We start from the raw sequence: 15,241 nt of genomic DNA on the forward strand, positions 1-15,241 counted from the left end.
GAGGACAGGGCGCAAGGCAAAGAGAGAGAGAGAGAGAGAGGGAGATATGAAATGGTGCAGAGAGAGGGAACGATGGAGACAGAATAAAAAGGGTGTCAGGAAAAAAAAAATGGGTGAGATTTATTTATACCACAATGCTGCCATAACTACACAATCTCCCTCTGAACACGCCTTGTCAACATTCGTTGCATCAGCAGCACATCAACGCATCGGGTATCAGCGAAGTAGAGCTCACAGAGAGAAATACATGGGAGGCCCTCAGAACCATATATATTGAAAAATGCCTGGGGAGATTGGGAATATGATGTGATATATGCTCTCTGGTGTATTACAACTAAGTCCACTGTGGACCTCTGTAGGAAATGAAACTGGAACACTATGAATCCCATTTGTGCACATGAACACAATTGCTTAAATGCTTGATTGTAATCTGTGTGAAATTAGCATCTGATTGACTAATGCAGCAGGTCATTTGAGTGAGTGACTGGGGGGTTTAAATAAATGTGTAATAAAAGGGTCCATGGTGATGCTATGAGCTCAGTGGGGCCGTATGTAGGCACGGTGGGTTTTTGAATGCTAAAATTCTCACTGTGACCGTGGATTCTGATGTTAAGATGGTGTGGGATCACCAAAAGGATTCTAGATCGTTTTGAGGGGACCAGGAATGCTCGTACAAACTTTCTGGACAATCCATGTTATCAGAGATATTTTAGTCTCCATAGAAACGCAGGACAACTGCAGCTAAATGTGGGTTCAATGAAACCAGTGTAATCCCCACGGTGCAGTGCATTAACAGCTTTGTTTATGGCCACAAAGCTCGTTATTCTGTGAACATTTTGGTTATTTGAATAGGAATCTGATCACACACTCACAGGGGTATATGTGCACGGAATAATTACAACTAACACTGCTGGCCACTTCACACTCCCACCTCTGTCTCCGTGTCCCACAAATGACCCACATGCCAGCTACGCCTTGAGTCACAGAGGTGACTTTGGCCGCTCTTGTAAAAGTGAGTAATGAAATGCGCCTGTGTTCTTATTCACAAGGCTTGGACAGGCCGCAGACCCCTCGGGTCACTCCCCCAGACAAGGTGTGCTTATCGACTTGGTAATGAAGGAGACAAAGTAGAGAGGAGCCGTGCTGCTTTGTCTTCAAGGCGATTTATCCAATATATCAGAGTCCTGCGGATGGGGGTGTGTGTGAGGGGGGGGGGCGCAGATGCAAAGTGCGAGAGACGAGGCTGATGTGTACACAGACAAGACGGCTCTTTCATCCAGATTGAGGCTCAATGTGTTACTTTCAAATTTGAACAGCAAAGAAAAGGCGTCATGTTTTGGGCCGCTCTGTGATTTTTGACCTCAGCTTGAGGACTATTCTGGGATTCTTGCCTTCACAATTCCACTACTGGATACGTCTTTCTGCGCTGAGCACTGAGAGACAAGTCGTTTGTTATTTCCCAAGGCAAAATAATTAGACTGACAATCCAAGTCTCCTCGCCTCAATACGCACCCACACACACATGTGCAGGTGTAGACACACGTGCACACAAATACACACACCTTGTTTTGCTTCAGGGCTCCCTTCTCCTTCATGTGAGGACAGTCTTTTCCGGTGATAACAGCTTTGATATCAGCCACAGGCACTGCAGAGAGGACACAAGTGAGTTAACAACAACAACAACACTGTTACAACTGGGTCACCACAGACGGGTGGAGATAGAATTACCACCTTGCAGTTATATACTGCATCCATGTCTGTTAAAAACGTCATCATCCTATTAAACGTTCTTATGACATTTCTCCCAATGAACATTCATTACGGATTAATGGCCAAAGCTCAAGGTCAGCGTGACCTTTGACCACCACATACGTTAATCTTCTTCCATGTGACTCTGATGCATGGCGTCATTACAGCAGTATGTTCACGAGAGCACGGAGGCCTTGACCGCTGACCTCCAAAATGTAATCAGTACATCCTCTGGGAAAGGTGGTTGTGAGTCTGAGATACCACGAGAACAAGAACAGGCCGCCTGTCCAGAAAAATAATGCCTCAGGCCACAGCTGTCTCAGAGGTACAATAATCAGGTTTCAGGAGAACAAAAAACACAGCCAGAAAATCTTTAGCGCAGCTTTTTCCTTGACTCCTGTCAAAGTCGAGGCTTGTCCCACACTTACTTTACAGTCAGCAATAAAGTGCCAATGAGGGTCACTCTGTATGTTGGAGCTATGTATGATACCAGTGAGGATGGAGGCTGCGTAGTTTTAGAAAATACACATTATGACATTTGATACTGTGTCACATTAGTGGAAAAAAGACTCACGTTTGTCCTGCAAAGAGTCGTGGGGCACTTCGCCCTGAGGGCTCTCTTCCAAATCTCCGTAGTGCAGGACTTTATGGTTCGGAGACAGACGGCAATACCAAAACTTATCTAAAAGAAAAGAAGAAAAGACAGAAGGGACAAAGAGGAACGAAAGAAAGAGAGAGAGAGAGAGAGGGGGGGGGGGGGGGCGTCAGTTTGCCGGTGGGCATAAGACATCATACGGGATCAGATGGAGTCGTCAATGGAATTAAAAGTTTGCATGACAAGAAATCTGTGACCGAAAAAAAAAAAATCCACAGATGGCCCATAATGCTTTGCATGAAGGAGGGATCCTGACTGGCAACAATTCAGATAGCTGGCCTTCATCATTCTTTAAAATGATTCAATAAAAATCTACACAGTGGAGCAAAGATCACAGGACTAAGACCTCCAAAGGTTTCTCTCTGATGAAATTTTAGATTTTAGAATACCAAAATCATTTAATAAAACATTTAGAAAAGTTAGAATTTTGAGCAGTTTTGAGAGAAATTGTTTTATTACCGTGACAAGGAGCGTTACTGCATAATGCAACACTATACTTTGAGTGATTGAGACAGTTTTTACTGCGAGAAAAACAAACAGAAAGCATATTGGCCAGGTTGTGTTAAAGGCAGGGCAGCGCACAATGCCCAAAACTTCATAATTGATGATGATCAGCGAGTTCTCCTCTTGGCTGATGTGTAATCCTCCAGCAGCCGGTGCCCAGCAGCTGTGTCTGTAAACTGCAGCTGGCCTCATGTTTGTTAGTGGTTTCCTGCCAAGGTGCACCGAGCTGAGCTGGCATTGAGTGGACTCTGAGGTCTGACTGGCGCCTGCATGGGTGGAACTGTCCAAACCCTAATTGTTGAAAATAGACACTTGGCTGGTGCAGAGTGTCCACAGTGAGTGAATAAGGAGCCTAATTGATAGCGTGTGTGTGTGTGTGTGTCTGCACAAGCGCATATGATCTTCCTTCTACTTCAAGACTTTCTATGTTGGACTGAATTTGATTCTATTATTTATTCAAACTATATTTCTCTGATTCTGCTGTAAAATGGGTGAACAACATGTTAAGATTCACAGAATCAGGCCAAATATCTTAAGTTTATTTTTGCTTTAGTGCAGAATATATCCAAGGAACACTCTCCTGAGCCCCATGTCACCGAGTTGCACTTAAAAGACTGCACAAGTAACATTTTTACCTCAATATTTCAAAAGACTATCAACCTGAGCTTTTAGAAAGAAGCATCCCTGTGTAATGGGCAGAACAGCACTTTGGAAGGTAGAGTGATAGAGTGACGAGTCCTCTGCACTGAAGCACTATTTATATTTGATAAAGGGAATGAGTCCATGCAGGCTGCAGGACCCATTTTCATATAAGAAGCTGAGGGAGAAGTGGACACATTTTATGTATCTATAAAGACAAGTTGTCTTTGACTAAAGTTTCAAATGATGTAAACTTTTTATTCTTCTTTAGATTGCCTAATTACTGAAGGACAAAGTGCCCTCCATATTGGCAATGCGTAGATTCACTGTGTAGAAGCACTCTGCTCAGAGAGGAGAGGCAGGAAAGGATAGATGATCACGGGTGAGACGAGCGTGATGAATGAAGTACACGCACAAGGAAAATGACACGCAAACCAGACAGAAAAGGAGAGCGTTCTGGAGAATCAGCACGTCCGTGACACCAGGCAGACACACCTGCAGCTAGAGAGTGTTGCAGCACGTTAAAACCACGTGCAACTCGACTGGCCACTTTCACTTTGACACAGCAGCGATATGGTAAGATGTGACTTAAAATCAGTTGTCCTCCCAATATTTTATTTTTCTGTAATTAATCTTTGAAAACATCTGGAAGACAGCTGCCACGATGCATTAGTAGATGTACTTCCTGATGACACTGGCCTTTTTTTGGACATAATTTGTGTAGGTGGACAGAGAAGGGTGAGGGAAAGTGCAAGGAGGAGAAAAGCAGAGTGAGGGCCTCACGTATAAACCGGATTAAATCTTCTTTGAGTGAGGAACTGTATAAAAGGAGGAAACTTATGGTCGCAAATGTTTACAACCAATGATGTGTGATTTTGTTTTTTCACAAATGCGTCTTCCAATCTGTACACAAATACCAAGCAGTTTTACAAATGGATTCTTCAGATTTGAATTATTTATCACTAATTTCAACTTAATGGCTCAGATCTTTTCTAAGATTACTTTTTTATTGTATTAGTATTTGATTTCAGATTGCTAAAATGTGTGTGTGTGGACTCTCTGGTACTCATGGATCAGGTTACATTTGTGTGTGGGGTTTTGACTGATTTGAGATCAGTTCCCCTTCATAACAATTATAATACTGTCACACTACAACTCTCTCCTTCACCCTTTTCTTTCCAGTGGCAGTGGGCGTAAAACATGACATTTTGCCAAATGGATCAAATACCATCCTATCTGAGCCTATCTATCCCTTTCTATCCTTCTCCCCTTCTCTACGGTTTCATTGGAGAGGAAAATTATGAAAAATTCACGCTACAAGTCAAAAGGGTAGTTGCACGCATTCACAGAGAAATAGACCTTTATTCCCTTCATATAACTGCAAGATTGTAAACAATTTAAGATGTCCTCTGAAAGTCGCCATCGTCAACATCCACCAAAGCACAAATAGTCTAATAACCCGTGGCAGGTTCCATGCTGCACTGTGGAGCTCTGGCTCTTTCATCCCTCCTTCATTTCTCTTCACAAAGCTTTGTCTAGAATTCCTCCGGACCACTTGATGTAATAAATGTGTGTTTACTCTGCTTTTGGCTTTGTCCATCTTTGTGCACGTGGCAAAAAGAGCCAGAGGGCACGGATTACCGTTGTGAACACAGCGCGGGGCGACGTGCCCTTGTGCTTGTGACCTGTTGGTGCTCCTTTTGTTTCTCACCTTGCCTCCTGCGGCTACTGATTTTACGGAAGCAGGTTCCATCGCACAACCTGTTGAGCCTCTGCTGCTTGATCAATTCCATAATCTCGGGCTGGATCTTCTCCCTCAGCTCCCTACAGCGAAACAGAAAATTAACACATTCTTTAATTTAGGAGAAATACCGTAATTATGTAAACCACACCCTTTCAGTTTTTAAGACAAGGTGACAGTGAGGTAAAAGCTGCACGTAGATCTGCAAGGGAATCGTTTTACATTTACCAGCACTTGTGGCAGTGTGCAGCCTTCAGCCCAATCCCTTGCATTACGGGAGTCAGTGGGGAACGGAGAATGCCAGACAAACAGAAATACTTCCACACTATGGAGGACTAAAAGTGCCACAGTTAAATAAATAAACACATCATTAAATAATTACTTAAATGTGTCATTAATTAATTAAAAATAGAATTAAATACATAAATGTGTTAATAAATGTGTCATTAATTAATTCAAATACAGATTCATGTTATGTAAAATACATATATACTTATTTCACTATTTACATTTACATTTCATGATCCTGCGTTGCAGTGCTTCATGAATTACTTAAAACTGTCAAACTGACCCAAGCTGGTAGGCGGAACCTAACGCCTGATTGGTTACCCTGTGTATCAAGTCAAGACAAATCAATTCCGGATACTGGATTGATGCAGAGCTACTAAACGACTGAATCCATCCACCCCAACGTGGACAACAAATCTCCACCTGTTGCAAACACATGAATTGTAATGAAACATCTAGAAAGATGCATTGTTTATCTGCTAATATCACTGACCTAATGAGCTTATGGTGGCCATCTATATGCCACAAAGAGTTTGGGCCAGGAACAAAATACTGCCGTGGCCAGGTACTCTACCAAAGCAATGGATCAGACTGGATTCGCGTTAGCCCCGCCCACTGACTTTGATGGGTCAGTTTGACAGTTTTAAGTAATTCATGAAGCACTGCAACGCAGGATCATGAAATGTAAATGTAAATAGTGAAATAAGTATATATGTATTTTACATAACATGAATCTGTATTTGAATTAATTAATGACACATTTATTAACACATTTATGTATTAATTCTATTTTTAATTAATTAATGACACATTTAAGTAATTATTTAATTGTGTATTTATTTACTTAATTGTGGCACTTTTAGTCCTCCATACCACACATGCATGCAAATGTTCACACAATCAGAGATATGTCATGTAGCGTCCCTGAGAGGCTGATCAGTGGGAAGCTGTGCAGAGGTTAGGCCTCGCCGTCATTATTTCATGCTTCTACATGCACGCGTGCCTGTGTTGCATATGAATGTGGACCACACAGCACTAGTCGACATAAATTATTTATATCATCTGCTGAACAGCACTGCTGCTCCGCATCTTCATTTTTCATCATTATACTAGAGTCTTTTCTCTTACAATTTACCCTTTTATTCTTTCCCTTTCTTTAGAAGCAGGGAGACCTTGACAGGATTTCAGCTTTTCTAGTCATGTAAAAGCATTGCATTTCTATCATTTCCTAGAATTTTCCCTCACAGGTGTTCTTAAGGACATATTTGTCCTCTTTTTCCTATTCTTCTGGCTTATCCTGGCAGTCTCTGTGCTCGGACCTTCACTCCAGCGTCTTTCAACAAGCAGCTGACTCACCCAGACACAGGAAACTGATCTAGGACAATCGGATGTTTGGGCTGTATCGCCCTTTCAGGAATAAGTACCATTATAGATCTAAACAGATTATTTCCTACAAATGCAGAGATAATTGAATTGAAGGGCTCAGGTGTTGTAATGGTAGACCAGCTAATAAAGGAAGCACTTTGGTTGGTATCTGGTAAATCATTTAAGAAGTAAGGCCAAATCAGTTTACAGCTTTGTAGAAACGCATAGTAGCGAGACCTGTGTATCAATAAAAGATGTATGCACAGGTGGAGCAGGGAATCAATAATGAATCACATTAAACCACTTTTCACCATCATTTTTTGAGGACCTCTTTACAACTAAGTTGTCTATTAGTGTTTCCTTAGAAAGTGTATCGTAAGCAGTTCTGAGTTGACCTGCTGCATGGATTCATGGAGTCGATTACATTTTTTGTGAGAGCATTCCAAATAAGAGTGTTGTACCTATTGAAAGAGAAACACCTTAAAGAGTCAACGTAGGGACAAGAAGCAGGAGGCACAGCTTTGATCTGCCACCATGACAGCTCCTCCAGCTCCTTCTTTTAATGTCTAAATCTATGTTAATTTACAGCAGCAAACACAGAGCTTTCAACTCTGCACGCTGACTTGCTCTGCTCAATGTGTTTGCAAGTCATGACTGTGCTGTATTGATTTAAGGAAAAGTCCAACCTCAGGCAGTCTCAAATTGTTCAAGAGAGACCCATCCGCCCGTGATGCTTTCTAACAGTGATTACGTGATAAGAGGTGATAAAATGTTTTTACTTGCAGTCTCCATTTCAGCCTGAGATCGGATGTCAACTGGTTGCATCGTGATTCACAGTTTTCCCCATAATAAATAGTGGATTCAGCGTGTCATGTATATTAAACCACTGTTAGTTAGATAATTCAATTTTGAATAAAACTACATTTTCATATGGTGAATTTTCCAAACCTGCCTTTGCTTTAGTTCCAATTGGCTGTTAAAATGTAGTCCGCAGCTCATCAATATCGATTCAATGAGGCTGGCTCAACATTGATTACTGTTCAGACGGACAAGCTCTCAGACTATTTTATAATACTGCGAGCTACTCTATTAGATACAGGCAGGATAAAACAATGTCCTCCATTACAGGCTGTGCAGCCGTAGTCAGTCAATGAGTGATCCATCGCAGACGGGCTTTGTTAGCTGCAAGGTCGTTAATGGAGGATTCGCCTGCAATGCCATTTGCAGACAATTTTAATTGAAGGCATATTTCAATCATGAGAGCGCAGGAGAAACCTACTTCATGTCAGTAGCTGGCGTTTGGTTGAGCATTTTGATTTTGCTGATGTTAATAGTTCTCGTTTGATTCTGTAGACCCATCGATGGTAGATGTGGAAAAAGGTAATACTACTGAGCAGAGACCTCCAAGTCTTCCAAAAACGTCTATTCCTTGTATTCAGAGTGGATTTACTAAACAAGGCCTTCAGACCAACAGTATGAATGAGACATTGAGTTCAGCAGTTAGTCGTGATCTCAACCTCCCAAAGCTCGTTTGTGGTCCACCTCGAACCAACAATACAACCATTTGACCCGCGTGCCTCCATTACGCTGGCCATTGATCGCTTGACTCACAGGATGGGGCGGGACTGGAAGTCTTCCTGATTCATCCTTTCGGACTGGCGTATCTTCAGGATCTCTGTGTAGCTCAGGTTCTGCAAGCGACTCTTGAACTGGTCCAGGGAATTAGGCTTGACAGTCAGCGCTCGCATGATCTGCTCCCTCACCACCTGCATTACCTGCAGAGGAGAAGAGGCACGGCGAGATCATCACAGGTGCAGATTGCACAGAGTTTGGGCAAAAAACAGAGTCAGTACAGTGATTAAGTAAAAACCAACTCCATATATCCCTATAACGGCATATAAACTCCCGCTCAGTTCCCAGGAGTTATTATTTTTGTCAGAACTGGAGCCAGTAATCCAGTCCGGTGCTTTGAGCTTTAAGAGGAAAAGAGCAAAGAATACTTTTTCTGCAATGGCTAATCAGCTGTTCTCCTCAGTACCATGACTAAGTGAAATGCATGACAGAACTTGCCTTTAATTGTGGCTTGTTCCCAATCATCATCCTCATTGTGATCAACTCAGGTAATACAATAGAAAAACTCTTGTGTCAAAAGCAATTTTCCTGCCGTCAAGAGACAATTAAACACAGTTCTGTGTGAAGACTTTATGTGAAAATCAAACGATCAGCCGGGAACAAACAATATCCATCCTCTCAACTGTCAGACCACAAACAGACTGAAAGGGATACCTCAGGTTTAAGGAATCAAAAAAAGGAAAATAATAAAGAAAGTGGTCAGCTGGTGAAAAGGACGCCGTCACACTACGTCGAAGAGTTTGGAGTGAAGAAGAGATTTGTGTGGTGGTATGTACCCAGAGGTAGTTTTGGTCCTTATAACTGATTCATTCTTCTTTTCTGTACTCTTGTTTTATCCGGCTCCTCAACCTCAGCTATGGCAAAACCCAGTGAGCAACATCCCAAACTGTTTAAGTTTACTGCAAAGCAATTACTCATCAACTTCGTAACCTCGGAACTCAATAGTCAGACTTAGCCAGGGTGAAAGCATTAAAAGTGGAGGAATTGAGCTGCCAAAAATGAGATATGAACATCATAAACCTCCAACCGGCACCAAAAAGCCAACAAAGGCGATCGAGGATAATCCTCTTGAATCAGCATTGCATTCGCCGTGTAAAATTGTATTACGAAATGGTCTGGGCTCCAAGTCCCCTTCAGTAATGCTGCTGCTGTACAGTGAGTGAGTGCCACAAAAAGGAATTAACCCATTTATAGCTTCTTATCAGATAAGCCCTGAAGTTAATACTCCGCTCCCACCACAAAAAATACTGGGAAAAGTGTCATTTTCTCACTGATTACACAATTTAATCCAGGGATTATTTTTTTTTCGGTATGCAAATATGATCAGAGGCGGTAATCACTGTTTTCTTACAAATTGACCTTCAAAAATAAATGCATGACAACGGCAACAGAAAACAGACTGGTTGAGTCAAATGGAGATATATTTCAGACGTATTAAGTGATCAGATACGACAAATAGTTAGAATCCTCACAGTCTGATCGGACTGAAACCTTCCTCGGTGCACGTGAGGCCCTGCTTTGTGTGATCCAGACCTGACTGGCATTAAAGCTGATGCAGAACACTGGTGACTCAGCACAAGCACATCCTTCAAATCCCCATTCAAAGGGGCAGACAGGATATCGTGATCTTTTCTGTTAAAAAAGTAAATTAAAAAAAGCGCCGCTTAGGGCCCTGTGTGCAGAATATTAACCTCATGAAATCATTTGGATACCGTGGCGTGATGGTCACAGAAGACGGACCGACCACTAGAGGGCGAAGGTCGGCACCTTTGATGACTCGTTCTACATGACCTGCAGAGAGGTCAGATCTGGACTGAGGTCAGAAAGGAGCATTTTTGTGTTTCATCTCCCTCAGCTTAAATAACTTGAAAGATATTTAGGTAAACTCTGATGTTTTCTCCCTGTAATGTGTATGCCACACAGGGACACTCAGGTGCTCGGCTAACAGCAGATCTAAAACCCACAGGAGACCGGCCTTCAACCCTCTTCCTATTTGAGGTAAAAAATGAGCAGATTAATCGATGAAGCCACAGCTTGTAATCATGGTACTAGAGATTCATCACTATTATCCACTACTTTCCATCAAAACTTCACAGAGTTGCCTCTCAAAAATTTTCACACACACACACACCAATACGATCCTGATAATTAAGCCTCAAACTAATTTATTTCCCCATTAAAATTACTAATGGTCCGTCAGCGTATCTGGAAAGCCAATTAAAAAAAAATATATATACCAGATAATGAGCTTTAAAACCAATTTGCAGTACCCCAAAACACCAAAATTGTTCCCTGAAATCATTAAAAAAACTTTTTTGTATTTTAGCAGTGTTGAAACACAGATTGTGTCGTCACGTGCCGCTCTCTTTCCAACCTCCTCCTGCTCTGCCATCCAGCCGCGGTGTCTCAGCAGAGCGGCCCCAGGGGAATGTTCATTAATATGCCTTGTTTGCACGTCATGTCTCCAGAAAGAAAACAAGTATCCTGTTGGACCATGTGGCTGCACTCACGCTAATTAACGCCCTGAATATTCATCACATTGAGTGCGAACACATGGTCCGTTCTCAACAGGGCGCAGGGGCATTATGAATATTTTATGTTGATTCTTCTTTTTCGTCGGTTTACTGCTAAGAGAGCACCTTGGTAGAGGTGAGATGACCTCAGCGCAGGAAGAAACTTTGCAGGGTGAGCTCACAGCCTTTAAGACTCTTTCTGGTCCTGGAGTCATATCGGCTGCATTTCATGATGATCTTTGTGCCCAACGGTTCACCGTCACAGCTGCTGATCTGAGATTCATCTATTCTCCTGTATCTGGTCCACCTTCCTTTTCACTCTCCCTCTACTTCCCCCCCCCCCCCCCCCCTCTTGCGCTCCTCAATCTCTTTCAACACGGGGGCCATCATGTGTTCCCCGTAGCTCTTCGGAGGGAGCGTTAGACAACAGACCAATTGTCAGGAAAAGTAATCGAACGCCGTCTGGCACACGTGATGAAGAGCTGGCCACGCAGACCCTCCTGCCACACTCCTCCACCCACACTCACGCCCTGTCCTCCTTCCTGTTGCTCCTCAGAACAGGACGGGTTTGGGCAGTTCCCTCTTCCTGGAGTAGCCCCTACCAGCCATCCTCGCCAGCGCAACAGCCGTAACAAATTACCCTACTCCCTCCATCTCCGACCAATCGACGGTCGCCAGCACGCCGCTCCATTTACCTAAAAGGGATGCTAATGACATCATTTACCAGCTGTCAGTCAAAAGCTCACCCGCCCCTCGAGCTTGGGTGGGGAAATCTGGAGAGGCACTTTGGTGGCAAATAAGGTGATAATCGCAAAATAATGACTTTGCTGATACTCCCTGAAAGCAATCGATTGTGCATGAGGTGTGTTACTGCATTTAAAAAGGGTACAATGTGTAAGATCTAGCCACAATGTTTTTCGTGGTGTTGTGCCAGTTTCTTGTTTCCGTCATTTTGGATTCAGTGTTGAAACGTTCAAAAGGAAGCATTATCACACATTTTGTACCCTAAACATATTGAGCAGAAAAGGAGAATATCCCTTGTTAATCAAGTGGTAATTACATTTCCCCCCACCTGCCAGCGGGTTCCATGTTCAATTAATGATCTCCTTTAAAGTTGAGCATGATGTCCTTAGAAATAAAACAATGCCACATTGATGGATATGAAAGGATGCCTGTCTCCTAAATGCTGTACACAGAGGAGTGCTTCAGTGGGTTGTATTAAATTTAGCTGCTGATAAAAATACATTGAATAAAGATGAAAAAGAAAGTAGTCTTGGACAGAAAATGTGACAAGACTGTGGTTGAAGATATAAGTCTTTAACACCAAACAGATCTGCAGTTGCTAATTATATTTTTGGATACATCAAAAAATTAAACCTGGAGTACCAGAGTGGAGTCAACACCTAAACAAATCCAGTATTGACAGGTTTAATGTGACGCTTGTTCCTCCACTCCACGATATAGAACCAGCTTACCTCAGGTTTCCCTTCATGAAAAGCTAGTGACACTAATTTATGCCAACAACGTCAACTGTCCCCAGCAATCCAGTGTGAGAGGACGCTTTGAGGAGCACAACAACACACAGCTCTCCGTCTGACAGGCGTTACACGGCTCACATGCTGCAGCCTGGCTTTGGCCACAGCGCAGTGTGCCGCTGCAAAAAGCTGCTTTATAGACACCGGTCCGTGCTGCTGGTGGCAGAGTTATAATGCTTAGAGACATTGTAGATGACATGAAGGGGCAACGTGGGCCAACGACTGTCACAAATGTACCAAAATGAATATATGGGTCACATGATGCTCAGAATGAACAATGAAGAGTAGTAAAAGACTGTTGAGTACATAATGGCTTTAGCTGAAATAATTAGTCGATTATTTGAACAAACTGCAAAAAAGCTTCTAAAATAAAAAGGACCAGCTGATGTATTTGGGTATTGGACTTTAAACAAGTCCTTTGAATGGGCATACTGGGCATTTTTCATTAGTTTTTGGCATTTCATAGAACAAATGATTAATCAATGTTGAAAATATGCCCCCCTAGTGATGACCTTTTGGAGCACAATGCATAGAGGGTGAGGAACGAGAAATGAATGCTGCGGACACTTTCCAAGATTATATATAGCATATTCAGCTCCACTGACAGCCCCGCCATGGCTCTTTATCAAGTTTGCTGAGAGCAACTAAGGGGAAAGGCACTACTTTCCATCCATTAAAATTTAAATTATGTATATACCCCGTGTCCGGGTATTTGAATAAAAGGATGATGAGGGGCAAATGTAACGTGGAAGCACAGTGAAAAGCAACTATTATTGCACCTCATGGAACTGGAAGAAAGGTAACTGAAACGTACACGTACTCCACACGCACTCAAACGGATCCATCCGTCACTTGCATGCATTATACATTATGAACCAGCGCCTGTCCTTGGCCTAACTGCTCATCCCATCTACTCCACACTTGTCGGTTGCATTGCTTGTCGAACCAAGGGAGTGCTTTCATCAAATGAGGTGCAGTTTAGACACCTGACGGGATAAATAAGAATAAACAAGAATACGCTTTGAAAAAACAAGCAAACAACACTCAGTCTTTTTTTCCCTGATCCAGACTGTATGGCTAAAGCAACTCCGTCACGGCAGGTGTGCTGCTGAGGAGTCGAGGAAAGACTGCGCTGAGTGGGACGTTCTTATGAGCGGTTTTGCGTGCAGCAGAGTATTCAGCCCATTGTGAAGCCCGTTTTCAAAGGGTCACTGCACAATATCCATGTGAATTCCCAATACTCCCACAATGCACGTGGAGACTTCCCTCCTTCAACCCTGTTCCTCCTTCCCCATGAGTGATTCAGGGTCGACAGCGGCGTAGCTGTTGCCATATTTAGAGTGCAAGCCCAGACAAACTGTCAGAGGAGCTTCTTTTCAACAACAGGCTCCATGCGAGGTGCAGCACGCCCCATAAGGATGACTGGGGAGCAAAGTCGCCTGGGAAATCGCCACTTACTGTGAGACAAGAAATGCTGACGAAGGCCAAGTGTCGACCTTGGCTTGTGCTAAGCTTTGCGTTAATGAGTGTGTTATTATGGCACGGTTGTTGTTAGGAAATATGAACGTTCTGCATTAATTTTTCCCGGAGGGATGTTTAAATTGGTTGTGATCAAAGATCCATTCAAGGACATCAAAACACCCATTATTTTATTATATTTCACATAATCACTCCCATCTGAAACAATCCCTACCCAGGAGTCTATCCATAATGCACTTATCGCGGAGTATAAATGATATTTGGAAAACATCACCTTTTTTTGGATCTGAGGTGGACTAGAAACTGAGGTCAGTTAATAATACGAACAGCCGCCATTTAGGCCTTTCACACCAAAGGTCCGACACTGCAGAGAGCAAGGCCAGTTGACAATTTAGGGATGGCTACAGAAGCCAGACTGCACCAAACACATTTTGCATTGAATTAGCTTATTTCCATTCACAGTGGGACTCGAGGACTGAGTGTCACGCAGCTAGTTAGCTGCTTTGTACCTTTACGTGCTGCTATTCATTCTGCATAAATATTCAATGTGAAATATGCATTCGGAAAAGCTTTGAGTAAAACCAGGATTCAGCAAAAGGATCAGGTGACATTAATAATGAAGAGTACAGTTTTCTTCCAGCACCTAATCACAATAAGACACTGAGTGAACCGAGGAGCCTTCAAGTATCAAGTCTACACTGTGTGGTCACAAAATTATTACTCATATTTATCAAGGGAATGCACACTGACTAATCAAAAAACCAATGCAAATACATGAAATAAGGTTATCATTGTGTTGAAACACAACATAACAAAATGTTAGCTGTGCATCTCTGCTAACACACATGTAACTGTGATGGTTTGATGGTAATGGTTGCTGATCTCTCTTTTCTGATTAGCAAGGAAAACAACTAATGCACAGAAGAAAAAGAAGCAGGTCCCTGGGTAGAAGCTCGGCATTCACACAGTGCTCTTGGACAAGTTCATACAAATAAACCCCCCCCCCCCCAAAAAAACGGTAAAAAAAAAAAAAAAAAACCTAGAAGGCCTCAAACACACCGTTCTATTGCAATGCCAGTACAAACACACATTCACACTGTCCGATCGCACGTTCACAATTGCAAAAACAATAAAACAAACC

At 42.6% G+C, this 15,241-nt stretch overlaps 1 protein-coding gene across 9 annotated transcripts in view; it reads right to left on the bottom strand.

The window, feature by feature from the left end:
- elmo1 (engulfment and cell motility 1 (ced-12 homolog, C. elegans)) overlaps positions 1-15,241 on the bottom strand; it is a 74,982-nt gene that overhangs the window by 1,823 nt on the left and 57,918 nt on the right. For all 9 annotated transcript variants that reach the window (XM_037473920.2, XM_037473918.2, XM_037473919.2 and 6 more), the window contains 4 exons: positions 8,553-8,716; positions 5,259-5,371; positions 2,324-2,431; positions 1,563-1,645 (listed from right to left, as the gene is read on the bottom strand). In XM_037473920.2, coding sequence (XP_037329817.1) covers positions 1,563-1,645; positions 2,324-2,431; positions 5,259-5,371; positions 8,553-8,716 — 468 coding nt within the window. The remainder of the gene's footprint in view (positions 1-1,562; positions 1,646-2,323; positions 2,432-5,258; positions 5,372-8,552; positions 8,717-15,241) is intronic.

This window comes from Pungitius pungitius, chromosome 17 (assembly GCF_949316345.1).
Source record: "Pungitius pungitius chromosome 17, fPunPun2.1, whole genome shotgun sequence".
NCBI lineage: Eukaryota > Metazoa > Chordata > Actinopteri > Perciformes > Gasterosteidae > Pungitius > Pungitius pungitius.